Source organism: Vidua macroura, chromosome 16, assembly GCF_024509145.1.
Source record: "Vidua macroura isolate BioBank_ID:100142 chromosome 16, ASM2450914v1, whole genome shotgun sequence".
NCBI classification, from domain to species: Eukaryota; Metazoa; Chordata; class Aves; order Passeriformes; family Viduidae; genus Vidua; species Vidua macroura.
In genome coordinates this window covers 493,714-511,993 of record NC_071586.1, presented here as the reverse complement: position 1 = coordinate 511,993, position 18,280 = coordinate 493,714, and the positions used below count along the sequence as shown (strand labels likewise).

General features: G+C 42.9%; 1 protein-coding gene across 1 annotated transcript; it reads left to right on the top strand.

The window, feature by feature from the left end:
- Window positions 1-4,371: 4,371 nt before the first annotated feature.
- On the top strand, window positions 4,372-17,191 carry JPT2 (Jupiter microtubule associated homolog 2). Its single transcript, XM_053991966.1, is given in 6 exon segments — window positions 4,372-4,422; window positions 4,424-4,497; window positions 10,972-11,120; window positions 11,580-11,722; window positions 13,976-14,021; window positions 14,798-17,191. Coding segments are annotated over 6 exon segments (648 nt in total). The 3' UTR covers window positions 14,983-17,191.
- The last annotated feature ends 1,089 nt before the right edge of the window (window positions 17,192-18,280 follow it).

Here is an 18,280-nt window from a genome sequence, read left to right as displayed (position 1 = left end):
TTTTCAAACCTTTCAATCTGTTAATTTCACAGCAAGTTGTAAATGTTACCTAAGTGAAACCTTGGCAAGCACTACGGCAATAAGTTATCATTAATTATTGAAACATGATAACTGCTTTAGAGCTTATGGTTCTGGCAGCAAAATGTAATGCTGTTTCTTTTAATAATAGTTAAGCCATATCATCTAAGGTTTCTGGCTTGTTTGAGATGTGAATTTGTTTTATAGATTATAAATATACCTATATAGTGTATGTATAAAGCAAAATGCCTGTCCTTACTGATTATTTTTTGTACCATACTGTAAATTATATTATTTATTCTTTACCAATTTTGGAAAAAAGTGTTTTGGTTATTTAATATAATATACAAAAACTGTTAAACTTCTTCTGTTTAAATTTCCAATTCAACTTGTAAAGCTGTTTTTATTCTTGTGCATAAATACATACTAATACTTGGTCTAACTTGTGTCCAGTGTGTTCCTTGCTGTTCATGTCCTCTCAGATTTTTTTCATTTAAGCTTTATTTACATGATCATGGCATTGTGGGAGCGGGAGTTAAGATTCGTCCATAAGGTCAAGCTTTTCAGGGTGATTTGATTGCAGTGAAATCAGTTGCCAAACTCCCATTGGCATCTCCCATCCCAAAATTTTGCTGATTCTCACCATGATCAGAGAAAATTTTGGTAGGATTGTTTTTGTTTTATAGCTTCCATTCTCAGCAGTGTCTGCTCATGGCGAGTTCCAGAAATATGGCAAACCAGAGGGCTGATTATCATGAATGGCATCTCTGGGGCCATGGGCACCAGTAACAAGGGGGAGGAAGAGAGAATAACAAACAAGAAAACCACCAAAAAAATCCCAACCACCACCACCAAGAAGGTACAATAAAAATGGTAGAATGGCAGTGTATATTTTGGGTTTGGTTTTGTTTTTTTGGTTGGGTTTTTTTTTTTTTGGTTGGTTGGTTTTTTGTTTTGTTTTAGTTTGGGTTTTTTTGTTTGTTCGTTTTGTTTGTTTGTGGTTTTTTGTTTGTTTTTTTGTTTTTTTATTGTTCGGGTTTGTTTTTTTTTTCCCTTTCACAGTTTCAGATAGACAGAAACTCAGCTGTGGAGATTGTATTCAGGCCATCATGTTTTATACAGCCACTGCCAGAAACACCTTTTCACCCAGGACTCAAGAACAGGAAGCCCTGATAGAGTTGCATAGTCTGTCTTCAGAGCTTTCCAAGATAAAACTAATTGAAGCCCATAGAAAGGTGGGCTGACCCAGCACACCCTGCTTTGGGCAAGTTGGACTCGAGGCCTGAAGTTCCTGTGATATAGGTGAGTAACACTTTTAGAATTTTGATCTCTACGACATACAAAAAGGCAGCTTTAATGTTGCACTGAGAAAGTACAAGTGTATAATCAATCAGAAATTAAGAATGTTCTAAAAAGCTCAATATAAGTTTTATTAGTATTTTGATATTTCCTTCCCATCCAAAAAGTGCATAGTTATCTCTCCCACCTGTTTACTGAGAAAATTGGGCTATGACCAAGTTTGAGCTCTTTTCTGTGCAGCTTCTCCCCTCTACTGGCTGTAAGCCTTTGTCAGCATAAAAGACCTTTAAATCTTTTCCACCTTCTGTCAAAGCTGCTACTGAATCTTCTCTCAAAATTTAGCTAATTTTGCCCTTAATGACCAAGACTAAAAACAAAAGGAATGAGTCTGAAAAATTACTAGCAAAACAAGATACTGCAGTGATAGTACATATTTTTCATGCTTTTTTTTTAGCTTTGATTTGGTTTTTTCAGTCCTTCAAAACAAATGCAGCAGTGTGCTGCTACATTTATGCCTCTGAGTTTAATTCTTGACATATCACAGCTGTAGAGCTGTGAAATAAAACCTTCAGCTGAAAATGTTAGCTTGTAATGTTACAGTCAATGAAAAATGGTTAGCAAGGCCATGCAAATGCTGGCTCTCTGCAGGTGCAGCTATACCATCTCCTCCCAATGCAGGTTGTCCAGGCAGCTGGTGGCTTTCATATGGCAGTCATCCCATGCTTCAGCCACAGAGTTGTGAGCAAAACATGGACACATGCCAGGGGCCACAATGGATCATAGCAGCCAAACTCTGCTCAACACTGTGCTGGCAAACCCCTGTGCACACTGACAAGGCCAGATGAGCTATAAAGGCCGGACACACAACAATCACAGAATTGATCATGTTGGAAGGGACCAGAGTGGGTCATCTGATCCCATTTCCCTGCTCAAGCAGGGTCATCCCAGAACACATGGCATAGAGCTGTGTCCAGATGGTTCTGGAATATTTCCAATTAGGGAGACTCCACATCTTCTCTGGGCAGCCTGTTCAGTGCTCAGTCACTGCACAGTGAAGAAGTTCTTCCTCATGTTTGCATGGAAGTTCCTGGGTATCAGTTGCTGCCTTTGCCTCTTGTTTTACTAGCTGACACCAGAGAGAAGAGCCTGGTCCATCCTCTCGATACTCATCTTTAGATATTCATACACATTAATGAGGTCCCCTCTCAGCCATCTCTTCTCAAGGTTCAATAGGTCCAGCTCCCTCAGCCTTTCCTTATAAGTGAGATTCTCCAGACCCTTGACCAACTTAGTAACACTCAGATAGAACTGCTCCAGGAGCTCTATGTCTCTCTTGTACTGTGGGGCCCAGATGTGTATGCAATGCTCCAAATTTGGCTTCACCAGGGCTGAATTGAGGGGCAGGATCATCTCCCTCGACCTGCTGGCAATACTCTTTCTAAGGCCTGGACAACATTGCCCTTCTTGGCCCCAAGGCACACAGCTGGTCAGGGACAGATAGCTGTGCACCAGGACACTCAGGTTCTACTCTGCAGCACTGCTGTCCAGCGGGTTGGCTCCCAGCCTGCACTGGTGACCAAGGCTGTTCCTCCACAGGTGCAGGAGCTGCATTTCCCCTTGTTGAATTTCAGAGGGTTCTTCTCTACCCATCTCCCCAAGCTGTTGAGGTCTCTCTGAAGGGCTGCACAACCCTCTGAAGTATCAGTCACTCCTTTGTATCAGCAGTGAACTTGCTGAGGACACATCTGCTCTTTCATCCAATCATTGATTAACAAGTCATACAAGACTGAGCCCAACAGAGAACCCTGGGGGACAGCCACTAGTGACAGGTCTCCAGCTTTACTCTGTACTACTGATCATGAGCCTCTGGGATCTGCCACTCAGGCAGCTCTCAATCCATCCCACTTTTCTTGAGTTTGCCTATGAGTGTAACTGTGAGGGAAAAGCAAGGTGGGCAAAGAAGAATTTTGCTTGCATCCCCGAGTATCGATTACCCTCCACTTGCTTCTCACTTCACAACTGGTACCTGTTCTTTGCTGGAGGATCTTCTTTCTGTTGGATGCTCCTGTCTTAGGGAGGCCAGAGCATGGTTCCACCAGTCTACGTCCCTCTCTGATTTTCTAATATTTCTCAGCCTTTCTAGTTTGTCTTGTAGCTCTGCTACCAGGCTGGACAGGTCATCCACCTGGTCTTATCTTTTGCAGCTGCCCATCACTGATACAATCCACCGACAGGCTCAGGCATTAGCTACAGCCAGAAGCCTGGGTGGCTAAGGGGAGGTTTTGCATGTTTTTTTTGAGACTTCAGTCTGAGACACTGCATCTTTTTTGGTGAGTTTAAGGGACTCAGTTCCCTGCTGAGTGAGCACCGTATATTTGAGTTCTCTCAGCAACTGTAATGACCAGAAAACTGAGCAAACTGCCTGCGCTGCAGCGCCCTTCCCGCTCCATGTCGTGTTCGCTCGCCCGGGTCGCCCGCGCTCCCTGGAGCCGCTTCAACCGCCCGCGCTGCACCGCTCCCTCCGCGCCTGAGGGACTGCCGAGGGCTGCCGGGTGCGGGCGGGGCTCGGGGCTTGCTGCTTGGGTATCCTCGAACTCGGGAAATGCTGTGGAGGGCAGCAGGATACGAAGTCCTCCCTGAGGTTATTCCATACGATGATCTTCCTTCTGTTTTCTGCGTTGCATCGCCATCTCGAGGTGAAACCTCACACATAAAGGCTCGACTGTAAGATCAAGATCAAGATCAAGATCAAGATCCAGACCAAGATCAAGATCCAGACCGGACCCCCCCCCCCCCCCCCAGCCCACACGCCTGCCCCACCCCGTCTCTTTAAATACCCTCCCGTTGCTCGCCCCGCCTTTTCTCCAGCCAATGGCTGTGCAGTTCCCTCTGACGGACCGGCAGTGTAACCAATGGAAGGCATCCAGGTTGAGCGCCGACGCGGGTCGTTTTAAGATTCCCTCCCTCTGCGAGGCTGACCGAACAGGCGGGGATCTCGAGAGAGTAAACTGCGTTCGATAGGCTGCTCATCATGATGGGCAGCTAAGTCGGCCAATGGCCGAGCAAGGCGGGGCGGCCGGCGCTCCCCGCGGCGCGGTTGGAGCGGGGCTGTGGAGCGGAGCTGCAGAGTGGCACCATGTTCCAGGGCGCTGAGGCCGAGCCGGCCAAGCCTAGCTCCAGGTGGGGCGGCGGGGGACGCTTGGCGGGGCAGGGGGAAGAGTCGTGCGGCGGCGCGGAGTCCTTGGCGGAGCTTTGTTTGGGCGCGGGAGGTGTGGGCTCCAGCTGAGGGCCGTGAGGGAAAGAGGGGGGTGGGTCGGGGATGTAGGTTCTGGCCGAGGAAATTGGGTCCCCCCGAGGGGCCTCTTCGCTGCAGCGGGCGGAAACGGAGCCCCATACTTCCCGTACTGCCGGATAGAAGCCAGCGCGCGGCTGGTGCCTTCGCCGTCCCTCAGTTTACTTGTCCCGCGCCCCGGGGGCTGGGCGGGGAGTGGCCGCACTGCGCTCCCGTCGGTGCTGCCTAGGGCTGAGGCCACGCTTGGGGCGCATGAGGAGAGCCCCAGGGCCGGGCGGGGCGCCCACGATTGCCGCGCCCGGCCTGACCCCAGAGCTCCTGCAAGGACTCCGGCCCGGGGAGAAGGGCCCAGCGCTAGGGAGCACCTCGTCCCACCGTGTTTCTGCTCACGGGGAGCGAGGGGGCACAGCTACTCTCTGTGCACAAACGCCTGCGGAAGCAGATGTCGGCTTGTTTTCGCCCTACGAGGTTGAAGTATATTGCTTTGTTTGGAGGAAGGTAGTTACCCTGAATACTGGCAGGGCGTGAGTGCAGTGATTAATCCATCTGCGAGGCTGTCGCGTGCGGGAAGGAGGGTTTCAAAATTGTCTTAACGCTGTAAGTTTTCCCGTATTCTAGTCGCTCCAAGCTGTGACATGGTTTTAGAAGAAGACTTTTGAGGATGGTCTGTCGTTGGTGTAGTCTCTGAGAAGTGTCTGTTTACATAGTAATTTTGAAACTACGTTTAACGCATAAACTGGGTTTCCGGGCAGACCATTGCAACGTGTTAGTTAACAGCGAGCAAAGGTGGCCTTACAGCTTCCTCCCTGTTGCCGTGTCGGGGTGTGTTTGTGGTGCCTGAGAGCAGGATGGAGCCACTCACAGCTCTGTACCAGAGACTCTGGCAGCACCGCAGGAACTTCCTTTAGCGGGTTTGCAGCGTGGTCTCTGAGGTGTGTACTACATCGACTCATGGCCTGTGCCATCAGGGGCAAAAGTACCTGGTCTAAATACATAGCTTATTCTGTTCATTCCCTGAACAAAACTTTGTTTAGTGAGAATGCAAATCCTTTTGCAGTTCTTGATGCGTAGAAGTTGCTCTAATTAAATCTGAGCCTAATTCCAAATCCCTGCAGCAACCACCACCAGCTGTGGAAGTGGGGAAAAAAAGTCCTCCTAGTGTGGAAATCTTGCCTAGAAAATTATAAACAAGTGTTTGCATTTTGAGAACTTTGTAGTACAGGGGTATTACACTTAGAAGTAAATCATGCTAAAAAGATTTTAAGTGAAAGCTTTCACTTAATTGTCTAGTGAAATGTGTTTCTAGTGATCCTGTAAATGACCACAGTGATAGAGCAAGCAACTAGTTTGCTGAATCGAATTAACTGCCTAGTTTTATTTTATTAAGCTTTAATAATGACATTTAGTATTTTTAATCAAGTTTTGCTTTTTCAAAATAAAACCTGGTACTACATGTCTAAGAGCTTCTAAAAGCAAAGCAGGACAGAGCTGTATCATTCTGCTATTGTGCGCTATAAAGATGCATTGTATTAACATACCCTCGATTTGTCCTGTGTATGAGCAGTTTCACAACTATTGCAAAGAGCTGACAATGGTAAATTTAACCATCTTGGAAATGTAGTACTCATGTTCCTCTACTCTCATCGGGGCCACTGCAGAGTGTCTTGGAGCTTTCAGATCAAGAGCATGGCTGCATAACGCAGCTTGCTGTTTGTGAGTGAGCTGTTGAATGAGCCATGAGTGTCTATTGATCCCACTGCAGGAGCACCCCAGCACCTCTGGTCTTGTTTTAGAGCCTGCAGTTCCAAACCTCAACACCTGCTTTCTGCTAGTCTCTTATGTATAATGCAGCACTTATCTACTATATTAGAACAGTCTGAAAACTGGTAAAACTTCAGTGTTTAACTTTCAGGCAGGATTAAGAAAAAATTATGTAGAGGGTGTCTTGAAGTAATGAATAAGACTTCCATAGGTTGACTGAAAGGCTTAATGAGGAAAGGGAATTCAAATTCAACTGTTTTAGAATGTAGGGGATAAAAAAAAAGACCAGAAAAACTAATTAAAATTCTTCCAATATGCCAGAAGAGAAAAAAGCAATTAGTGGGGGCTTTTAAACTTGCAGAATAGGGCTCTTGATTTAGCTGTTTTAGAGGAGTTCACAAACTTCTGGTCTGCTGAAGGGGAGGGAGAGAAAGGCAGATTTAGATTTTGTAGAAGACAAAGGGTTGTTTTTTCACAGTTTGAAAGAATAAAGCAACACCTTCCCAAAGGAATAAAAACCCAACATACAAGAAACAAAACTGTCTCTGTATAAACTGGCATAATACTGATGTAAACTAAAATGACAATAAAGTATAAACTAAAGTATGTGTTAAATCTCTGTGTACACTGTTGGTGCAGCTCATCTTGGCTTGCTGGGTTTAGCGTGCTGTTTTCCTTTGGTAGGATTTACAGGTGAAATCTGATTTTCTTGGTGTGGAGGACCTGCATGTCTCACTGCTCTAGAACTGAGTACCTGGTAGTACAAGGAGGCCAGCAGTGCTCTAGAGGCTACACAGAAAGAAAATAGCTTTGTCGTCTCCCACATATTTGGTTGGAGGGAGCAAGTGCAAAAATCTCTCCTCTTGTTTGCATCAGCTGACAGACTTTGTTGCTGTACTTCAAGGTTATTTTTGGTAATTCTTATCAATGACTTAGTTATCTGACTTTGTATTGGTTCAAATTTTATTAACCTGGTGTCACTGCCATTTGAAAGTTTATGTAATTCTTGGAAGGTTCCCAGCATTTCGAAGTTCTTGAAATTGAGATGGTAAATCCACTTTGTGTATGTAGAGTCAATACATTATTTTGTGTGATGCTGACAGGAAAGGTACTTGTGCTGATTTCTACCTTGTAAGTACCACCAGTGATGCCTCTGGTTAATTTATTCAACAGTAGGGTTTTCATAGTGTGGCTACTAAGCTGAAAATAAGAGGACAGTATAAGATTAATCAGTGTTGGATTTATTTTGATGAAGTTTCTTTACTGAACTATCAAGACTTTTAATCTTAAAATGGATTTTCTCTAGACTTTCTTTTTGCAATAGCTCTTAAAACCCATTGCAGGAATGAAAAGTAATTTGATTCTTTTGACTGGCTATTTTTCTTAAAAAAAAATCTGAATGTATTTATTTTATTATTCCCTCCTGTGCTGGTAGGCATGTGTTAAGCAAACAGTGTGGTAAATTGAATGAATCTGGGCTGTAAGAGACTCCAGCTGTAAAAACAGCTTTTTACTTCCTTTCAGTCTCTTTGCTGGTATACTTAGTGTAGTTGGAATGCAAGAAAGACTAAATGCAGTTTAAAAATAGCTGAAAAGAACAGGTAAAGTAAAAAATAATTTGTGAGAGGAGTCAACTTTAACAGAGACCCCTTCCCAAACTGCTTTTTGTAGAGTTCCCTTTTCTTTGTCTCCCCGCTTTAAATACTTAAACTGCCTCATGGTTTCTGGATCATTGTGAATGTTTGAAATACATAATTTACCTATACAATGTTTGCTTTAATTGTGGTTTTAAGTCTTCTAAAATAAGTGGAGAGCACAGAGGCTAGTTGGATCTGTAGTCTTTTGGTCACTAAATTGTAAATAAATAAGATTTGTGTGATCTAAGCTGTGCTTTGGACGAGGAGTTGTCCTGTCTGCTAAAATTCTAGTTACTCCTTAAGCTAAAGGCGTTTATTAAATCCGCAATCATACTAAGAATTAAAATATTGAAATTGGCCAGCAAAGACAGTCCCTCTGAGGCTGGTACTGTGTATATAAACTGTTATAAATGAAAAATGATCCAGCCAAATTAAAAAAAATTAAAAGAATTTATTTTAGCAATAGAGATCTAACTTAGCCAGCCACAAGGAAAAGGACAGTGCCGAGCCCGGGATCGGCACTGGGTGCAAGACACAGAGATCAGCCTCAGCAGAGTTTTCACTCTATGCTCCCACACCACTATCCTGGTACAAGCGATTTTTATAGGGAAAATTTTGCCTGAACCCAGGATTTCGGCATTCAGTCCTTTGTTTCATTCAAAGTCCCATAAGTTGATGAGATTTCCTTCTCGGCGACAAGGTAGAACAATTCGAAGTCCGGTGTCGTTGAAACTCTTGATGAAATTTACGGGAACACGGTATTCACATGTATCGGCACGGGGGATGTTCCTGATGTCCATCTCGGGTCGTTCACGCGATGATCAGTGCCTGGGTGTCTTCATATCGCCTCAGATAACGCCCATCTCCTGGCGAGCCACATCCTTTTGCTTGTAAATCGGGTTTCAACACACACCTGGTTTTGCCTGAGAAGGGGGGCTTCTAATGCCAAAGGGAACATTCTAACAACTATTTAATATTATATATATATATCATGCAAAAAATAGCGTGAATTATACCTGTTACATATAACATAAACTATTCCCAGACTAAAATAGGAACTTTTTTCTCCTTTCCAAAAGACCTAAAACTGTGTTCTGCATCTTAAGATCTGAAATGCACACAAAGCTCACTTTCTGACAGAGCAGCCAAATATCTCTACTTTTGTGAAATTAAATCTTAAACTGGAGTAGATCTTTGGCACCAAGACGTACCTCATTTTATACTCGGTGTAGCTCACCTGTAATGACATGCTACTGTCACAGGGCTAGGGAGAGGAGGGATTGTAATAATTCACTGACATTTGAATTGTGTTCAGGTAGGGTGGGATCAAGATCTTGCAATTTATAACTTTTCTCTAGGTTTAAAAGCAGAGGTTACTTTAGGTTCCAGATCAAGGGTTAAGATTAGAAGTAGTATTATTGAGCTGCTACCTTTGTTCAGCTGCTAAGACTTTGGGTAATTGGTATATGTAACTGTAAAAATTATTTTTGATACGGAATCCCATAATCATTGAGGTTGGAAAAGCCCTCTGAGATCATGGAGTTCAACGTTTGATTGCTTGTCAACTAGACCAGAGCATTAAGTGCCACATTCAATCATTTTGTGAACACCTCCAGGGATGGTGACTCTACTACTGCCCCGGGCAGCCCATTCCAATGTTCAACAACCCTTCCTGTGAAGAAATTCCTCCTGATGTCCAGTATGCCCTCTCCTGGCACAACTTGAGGCTGTTTCCTCTTGTCCTGTTCCTTGCTCCCTGAGAGCAGAGCCCAAACCCCCCCTAGCTGCAGCCTCCTGTCAGGGAATTGTGGAGAGCCAGAAGGTTCCCCCTGAGCCTCTTTTTCTCCAGGCTGAGCCCCCCTAGCTCCCTCAGCTGCTCCTCAGCTTGTGCTCCAGACCCTTCCCCAGCTCTATTCTCTTTTATGGATATGCTCCAGCCACGTAAGATCTTTATTGTCATGAGAGACCCAAAACTGCCCCCACGATTTGAGGTGCCTCATCAGTGCCCAGCAGAGGTTACTGTCCTAGTCCTGGTACAGGCCAGGATGTCATTGGCCTTCTTGCCCACCTGGGCACACTCAGCTCATGTTCAGCCGCTGTCAACGAGCACTCCCAGGCCCTTTTTTTTTTTTGCTGAACTTATTTCTAGCCATATTTAGGTATTAATCTCTTTCCTGTGCATTTCTGTTAATTTTCCAATTAATTTCCACTGATTCTACTCCCAAATAGTAGTTTGGTTCCTTTTTGGGGCAGAACCTGTAGTCTGTTGAGCAAGTCCTAGGCATTAACTATGGAATTAACTACTGAAGGACAAGCATGACTTACGGTAAGTTTTCAAGAAGTCGGGTGATTTCTGCTGTAAGCTCCAATTTTTCTGCAAATCCATTTGATATCCTCTGGTGCAAAGCTTTAGGTTTAATGGATGTGCAGCTTGACCACTAAAGAATTGGCTTTTTGGTGTTTTGTCTCTCCATTCTAAACTACAGCAGCTATTATGATAACTGATGGTTGACACTAGCAAATGAAATGTCTGCCTTTATTTAAAAGTCAGTGGGTTTGAATTGTATCACAGATTCAAAGTTCGTATGTGTAGTTTAGCAGAAAGTCTGATTCTGTAGTGGTTATTTTTAAAATCCCAACCATCATATGGCTTCTCTTAATCTCTTTTGTTTCTAGAACACCACAGATAGCGTAGCCATATATGTAGGTGGCAGTGTTAGGATCATTCCATGTAATCATAGATACCTTAATGATCAAGTTGACTGACCAGAGATTGGCAATATTTGTGCTGAACTTAAGAATATTAAAACAGCTCTTGAAAAGTAGATACAGCAGAATTACCTAAATTAAATTAAAATCAGGATAGTTACATACAAGGAGAGAGTGGGAAGGGGACATCAAATATGTTGAATGCTATAAATTTTAAATGAACTTTTGTATCTTGTTTCTTATTCTGTGATATAGGGTATTGAAGCCCCCAGGGGGAAATTCTAGTAATCTCTTTGGGAGTACAGAAGAAGTGTCTTCTTCAAGCAGGCCACACCGGATGGTATCCAATATCTTTGGAGCATCAGAGCAACCTCAGAACATTCCAAAAAGAACAAACCCTCCAGGTAAAAGCCTACCCCTCTTTCTGTGTGACTGGGCTGTGAATTGCAGCACAGAATGGTTTTGTGTTCCTAAACTGGAACACTGGGATCTGTCTTTTCATGTTGCATTCTTGTATACTGAGTAGGTTTGAACAGCAAATCTCTTCAAACTTCTGAATATATGAATATTTCATTGATCTGCATGTTCACAGACTTTTTAGCACATTATTCAAGTCTTAATTCTTTCCAAATTGAGGTTCTAAGAAATGATGAAAGGAAACCACTCCTATTGCAGAGTTGTCAGCAGTTAGCTCAATTTGAGACCTGCAGGTGATTTGTAGCAAAGAATTTCAGCTAGGCAAATACAACTAAATCCCTAGGCAGCAGGATTGTAGAAGTCCTTGAATTATATATTTTTAATTTTTTTTTAATATATTGTGATAAAACTAATCTAGAACAAAAGTCTTAACAACTGCCTTGCAGGAGGAAAAGAAAGTGGCATCTTTGAGGACTCTAGTTCTGCTCAGCCTCGTCCACGCTTGAATCCACCCGGTGGGAAGACAAGTGATATCTTTGGGTCTCCTGTCTCTCCTAGCATTGTGCGAGCACACCCGAACAAACCCAAGGTATTTGTACTAACGTTGCTGTCAGATCAAGAAGCAGTTCCAGGGTCCTGTTGTGCTCTGTCATGTGCCTGTGCTCTCCCTAAGAACAGAACTGAATATATATGGAGTGACTTGGAGTTAGACAGTTATTCCCAAAGTCTCTTTGATAGCTTGTTATTTTAGACGTAGTAGATCTTTGCAGTTTGTTGTAAAAGTATTAATTAGACTGTGGATGTGCGTTCAAAAAAAAAAAAAAAATAAAAGAAAAAAGTGTTTGATCTTTCTTGTAAGTGAGGTACACCTGGAGCTCTTGACAGAGCCAAGAGGCATTTAAACTGGATAGGGAGGAGGTATTTCTCCTGATTCTGCAGTTTGGCAGATGTGATCTTGATGCAGACTTGGGAAGTTGGTGAGCTACAGTCATAAACCTTTGTGAGCCCTGGCTGTGCACTTCAGCTCTCTTAAATACATGTATCTACAGTCACCTTGAAAGCACTTCAGCAGGTTAGGCTTACAGTGATCAACAGTGAAAAAGTGAACTTTGGATCAGTGGTGTCAGGCCCAGCAGGTACTTGATTTGTACAAGATAGACAAAAGTGTCTCTTAGTATAGTGTTACAGTTGTTACACATAGGTTATACAGTTGAGTTTTGATCTCTGGGATGTCTAATAGTTCCTTGTAGTTACGACCACATCTGAGTTTGGAAAAAGCAGGATACATTACCAGTTACTGTATTTAAGTGCCCTATATGCAGATTTACCACCTGCTGCCTTACTCTAAATAAATACTAATAAGTGAATAGCTATTATGGTGATAATATTTTTGGCATGTCAAATAGCATGGAAATGTAACATTCTATGAAACTGCTGTGGTTTAGGAATAGTATTCCCCAGTTTAGTGTTCCCACTGAAAACACTCCAAAACATGCACCACTCATGCTTCCCTCCCCCTTCCCCCTGCGGCTAGGGGAGGGAAATTTGAGGTAAAAATAATGGATTGAGATATGAACAATTTATTGGAAATAGCAATGAGATAAGAAAAGAACAATAACAGCAACAAAATTAATAATGGAGTGTACAAGAAGGATGAACAGTTCACACGCGAGGGCTCACCACATGGAACACAGCACTACCCCAACTGCTCAGCCACCACCGCTCACTCCACACCCTGCACATGATTTGGTATAGAATAAGCTTCAGGTCCTGGCCCTGTCCTCCCTGGCTACTACAAAAATTAACCTGTACTGGCTGGAACCAGGACAGAAATTGTCATTGTGCCGAAAACAGTTTTTCCTGGAAACTTAGGAAGAAAGTATCAATCCAATTTAACTTTCTTGCCTTTGTTTTTTCCCCTTAAATTTAAGGTGTTGGTAGAGTGCTTTCTTTTTATGCATGTTCTGAATAGTATCTGGGGCCATATGAAAAGATGAGGAGGAAAAATAAGATTGGGAGCTAGGTTTTGACAGGAGTAGTGCTGTTGGTGTAGGAGAGGGTGTTGCTTTGCTTCTCTGTACCCCTTTATTGGGATGGTCACTCTTTCTTTTTTAGTTACTTTTTAGGAATGTAACTGTAATTCCCATGAATTCTTGACTAAATGGAGGACACCACTGTGGAAATTCTTATGTCATTAATTAGAGCATTGGAATTGTGGGATATACTAAGCTGTAAAGAAGACCTGCGAGTTGAGTTTCATGGGTGGGAAAGCACACTTCTCTGAAGTGTGGCTGTGTATTTCCAACAGTCACTTCAGATTGTTGGGGAAATGATCTTAAAATGTTTTGATTATTACCTGACTGTTGGGATACTTGCTGAAGAGAGGAGTTACTATGTACAAATAGGGTCTTCAAGGGCTGCTTGTACATGTATTATAGTAGTGTATACCAACTTCTCCTGCATGATAGCAGGTACTTGACAGGAATGGTAATTCCTGTTCTTAAAATCAGTGAATCCTTAAGATTGGAGAAGGCCTCTAAAATTGAGTCTGGCAGTTAACCCACCACTGCTGTGCTTACCATTTTGATGATCTAATGTAGCCTTTTCATCCATGTTTCAATGAGTTGTCTGATATGTGCACCTTGCCATAACATAGAAGATTTGTGCCCTTGTTTTTGGGGTTCTGTAGAAGTGGAGGGGATGAAGGGCTGCACACAACTTGCTTTTATTTGATCAGTGATCTATAAACTTAGAAATGAAGCAAAATTTCCAGAAGGACTTTGCAACAGACTTGCTGTTTGAGAACAGTAATACACTAAGATAGTTTTTGATTTCTTTGCAGGATCACATTGTCTTAAAAGAAGAGGAAATACCAAAGAAGCTAGAAGGTCAGCAAGAGAAATTCTTGTCTTTGTTCTCTTTGGGAAGATAAGCTATGAGGAAGTTTCTTGTGCTTCTGCTTAAACACTAGCCTTAGTCTCATGTTTTTAGGACAATATGACTGAAAAGTTTAGTCAGAAGTCTAATCGCTTGTCTCGGGGAAATGGTTCTCTTCCTCTTATTGAGGAGAACACAGGTGTGAGTCATGATACTCTGTGTCTGTGTGTTTAGACTTTGCTTGATACCGTGTGTGTGTGTATGTGTGTGTATATACCAATATGTATGGAATCTGTATATGGCAAAACATCTTACCAGGTTACCACTTCCTCTCTTGCAATCTCCTTCAAATGGCTAATTTTGGCCTTCTGTAGTTGTAAATAATAAACAGCTGACTGACAAAATTTATTATTGCTCAACTAACTGTTAAAGAATGAATGAGTACCCTGCTTTCAAGCTCAGTATGAAAAGATTGATTGGTACGTTGTATCTCTTAATTACCTGCAACTGCCAAAATAATTCTGAAGGTGTATTGCTCAGTCTTTATATCCTTAGAAAGGATATGAAAGATTAGAAAGATTGCTGAAGGAAGAGAGGAATTGTTGAGAAAAGTGAAATTCTTTTCTTACTACATGTTTCCTTCAGGAAAAATGAACAGGTAATGAGAAACCTTGGTGTGCTATGGATGGGAGGTGTGGGAAAAAATGCAGCCGACAGAAGATGAGGCACTTTGTGCACTACAGAATAGTGAGTGATCTGACGATCTAATATGTTTTCTTTAATGTAGCTACAGAAAATATCAAACCACAGCTGGAAGATGGAGGCGAGAAAAAAGCTCTGGGCAAAGAGGAGCAATGCAAGGAGCCAGAACCCAAGATAGACAATCACGAACCGCGACTAGGGCCAAGGCCACGTTCGCACAACAAAGTCCTCAATCCGCCAGGGGGGAAATCCAGCATTGCGTTCTATTAGGGTCATCGTGTCACTGTCACTAATGGAGAAAGTCTTGTCTGTGCTGGTGAGGTCAGTTTATGCACTATTGCTTGTGAATAGATTCTTAGGCAGATGGATGAGGGTTATGTTAGAGTATATAGGAAGGATAACCTGGTGATTTGGGGAGGAAGGGCTGGGGAGGGAATGGGTGCCTTGTGGAAGATGTGAGTACTGGCCTGCCTGGGTGGGTGGCAGAGCCAGACATTAGTGTAACTTTGTGAAAAATCAGTGCTACTTAGTGGTGAGTTCCTCAGACTGTTAGGTTCTTAGCTAGCTTGTGGCTCAGGATGCTCTTGTGGAATCAGGCTTCCATACAGTCAACATGTCAAACATTGTGAATGGGAAGGGGCCTGAAGGTTGCACTTGAAGATTTTGAAGTAAAGCAGGTAGGCTGGGCTTTCCCCTAGGCAATGGGATGCAGCTTCCAGCGTGAGCTGACTTGCAGTCGTGTGAATATAAATATGTTTCACAGGAACAAGTAGTGCTGCCATGGTTAAGAGTGTCTTCAGTCATTGCTTCTTTTTCTCCTTTCTTGCTTGCAGCACATGATTGCTGATACAAGGACAAAATATGCTGAAAGTTTTATACTCATAAACAATCATATGTTTGTAAAGATTGTGGTCTTCCCCTTTCTAGGTATTCAGGTCTTTTGGATGCCTTTAGTAATTTGCTGATCACTGTGACTAGCTCTTCACATGTGGCAGTCCAACTTGCTGTTTCATGTAGGTGCTTCTAGTTGTGTGCTTGTATGTTTTCTGGTAAAGATGTGGGTGCAAACAATAGCTTTATGGTACTCTTTGAACAGAGGCAACTTGGAAGTTTACCATGGAGCATACAGTGAGGTGTCAGCCAGGTCACTCTGACCCAGCCTTTGTAAAAAGGGCTTAGTTTCTGCACAGGTTTTCACTTGGCTCCCTGTGGAAACCAGGACAGTTCTCCTGTCTCCACCACAGTGAATTTCTTATTGGTTTTGCCTGTGCTGAGTCTGTTAGTGAATTCTCCTGTCTTTCGTCAGCCTTACCTTTGCCTTTGACTGTCTCAGATTTTTGTTGGGAAAGCGATGTTAGTTCTCCCCAACCTACAGCTGTAGTTGATTTTGCTGTAGATTACCTTAGTTGGAAAATCAAAGCCAGCACAAACAGAAGGTTTGTATTACTAAAATCTGTCATAAATCATGTTTGGAAGATGTGCCTGTTTTGCACAGATGTTTTTGGGGGAGGATTTGTTCTCTGAATGGATTTTATGATCCTATCCAGAGCTTTGCAATATGAATGTTAACTCTAGGTGCTTACTGTTAAATATATTGAATACTGCCCTTTTAAATCTGACATCAAAACATTTCTTGCATTTCTTTCTTTGGAGTCTAAAGAATGTTTTCAGCTCTTCAGGTACACCAAAGAACAAGTGGCCTTATTGTGTATATCCACTGCTGTTCTAGCCCACATTCCCTGGGAACAACTGCCATTGAGACGGGATGCTGGGCCAGGTGCTAAACCTTTCTGTGATTGTAATGCTTCCTAGGCCGCACAGTTCCCTTGTGTCAGCAGCAGTGGGTGACTGCTTTGACTTAGTTGCCTTTTCAAATAGTGAAACATATGGGGCAGTGCTAGGATAGAAACAGCCATGGAAAGTAGGGATTCAAATGCCTTTGTACCTTTCAGATTGGTTTGGAGCTGCCTGTTAATTTTCCCCCCAGGAAAACAAGGCAGTAGTTCAAACTGCAAACCTGGAATGAACTTATATTAGTTCCAAATATGTACTTCTTAGCACCTCTTCCTGGGTCTGTGCTCTCCAGCCCCTGGCTGAGTCTCAGACACATTAGCCATTTCAGTTCCTTGTTCCAGTACTTGACAGGAAGCTGTCATATAGAAAAGTCAACCAGAGGCTGCTTCCTACATTGCAGGCTCTGGTGTAGCTGATGCTATCTGCAATACCAAGCATTTGGCATCTTTTATTTAGTACATGATGTGCATTGGCTTCAGTGCCTGTCCTTTAAAGAGCAACTTCTAACTAGGCCTTAAATTAGTTAAACTCTGTTAAATTACTTGCATTTCTTTCTTTGGAATCTAAACAATGTTTTCAGCTCTTCAAGTAAGATTGATCTGAGCATTTCTCTGGGACAGAAGGGGATTGGAAATCAAATGACAGAACATGCAGTTTACCAATAAACAAGTATTTTGTCACTTCATTGTGTGCTATAGATGCCTGCTTTTATAAATTGGTCAGTACTCTATTTCACCATAGATATGCTGGTGAATTTTATGGTCTGAAATGGGAAAAATTGCACATATATTTTCTGGCCTTCCATACATGGGACTGTGCTCAGGAGCTGTGACATCCTGCCCAAGGCTGCACATGAGACAGACACCTCTTATCCCTGGGAGGGGTAGGACAGTAGCAAGAGCTCAGCTTAATGCCTTTTTGTGGGCAACATTCCATGATGTTCTGTACCACACTGGGATTCTGCTATGTTCTTCAGCAATATTGTAAATAGAATTAAATATTCAAATATTTTAAATAGTTAAGGCTATTTGTAGAAAAACATAGTAATTCCCCTTGAGCGAGGGATATTCTTTATGTGGAGAAGTCATACCCTCACTTGTGTGTTTCTAGTGAGTGCATAAAACACCCTTCATGTACCACCCTTCATGACTGCCTTGGCTGACAGAGGAAGGAACTCCAGCTACTACAGACATTGCAATTCTGGGTGAGCAGGACACAGTGACCTCTCAGCCAGGATGTTGTGTGTCTGGCATTCATCCCTGAACTTCCAGACTGTGATGCTCACAGAGCCTCTCGGCCAGCCCTCACTCCTACAGTGACTTCTGTGTTTGGCCATTTACAGTTCAGAACTCTCCTCTGAAACATGTAGAGTTTGGGTGGGATCTGCATAGTGTGGGAATGTGACAATGTCCTTGAAAGATAGCACATTAGCAATGAAGTATTGTTTTTCCTTTGAGCTGCAGCCATCAGTAGACTGCAGTATAGCTCCAGTTTGCAATTGTGTGTTACCTCATTGCTTTCCCCAAAACTGCTGGTTGGTAGCTAAACATTTGGGATAGAATATTATCAGAGTTGCTGCTTCAATCTGGGAAGGAAAATTATGGTGTCCATAGCGAGCTTAGTCTAGGAAGTGGTTAAAGGAGGACTTGTATGCTTTCATGAGTCATCTGTGGTTCTAGGCATATGTGTTGCTTAGTCCCTAAATATGTCACTGTGTCTGTCCTGTACAAGACCTCATGGCTCTAGTGAACTGCAGTGTGTCATCCCTCCTGAA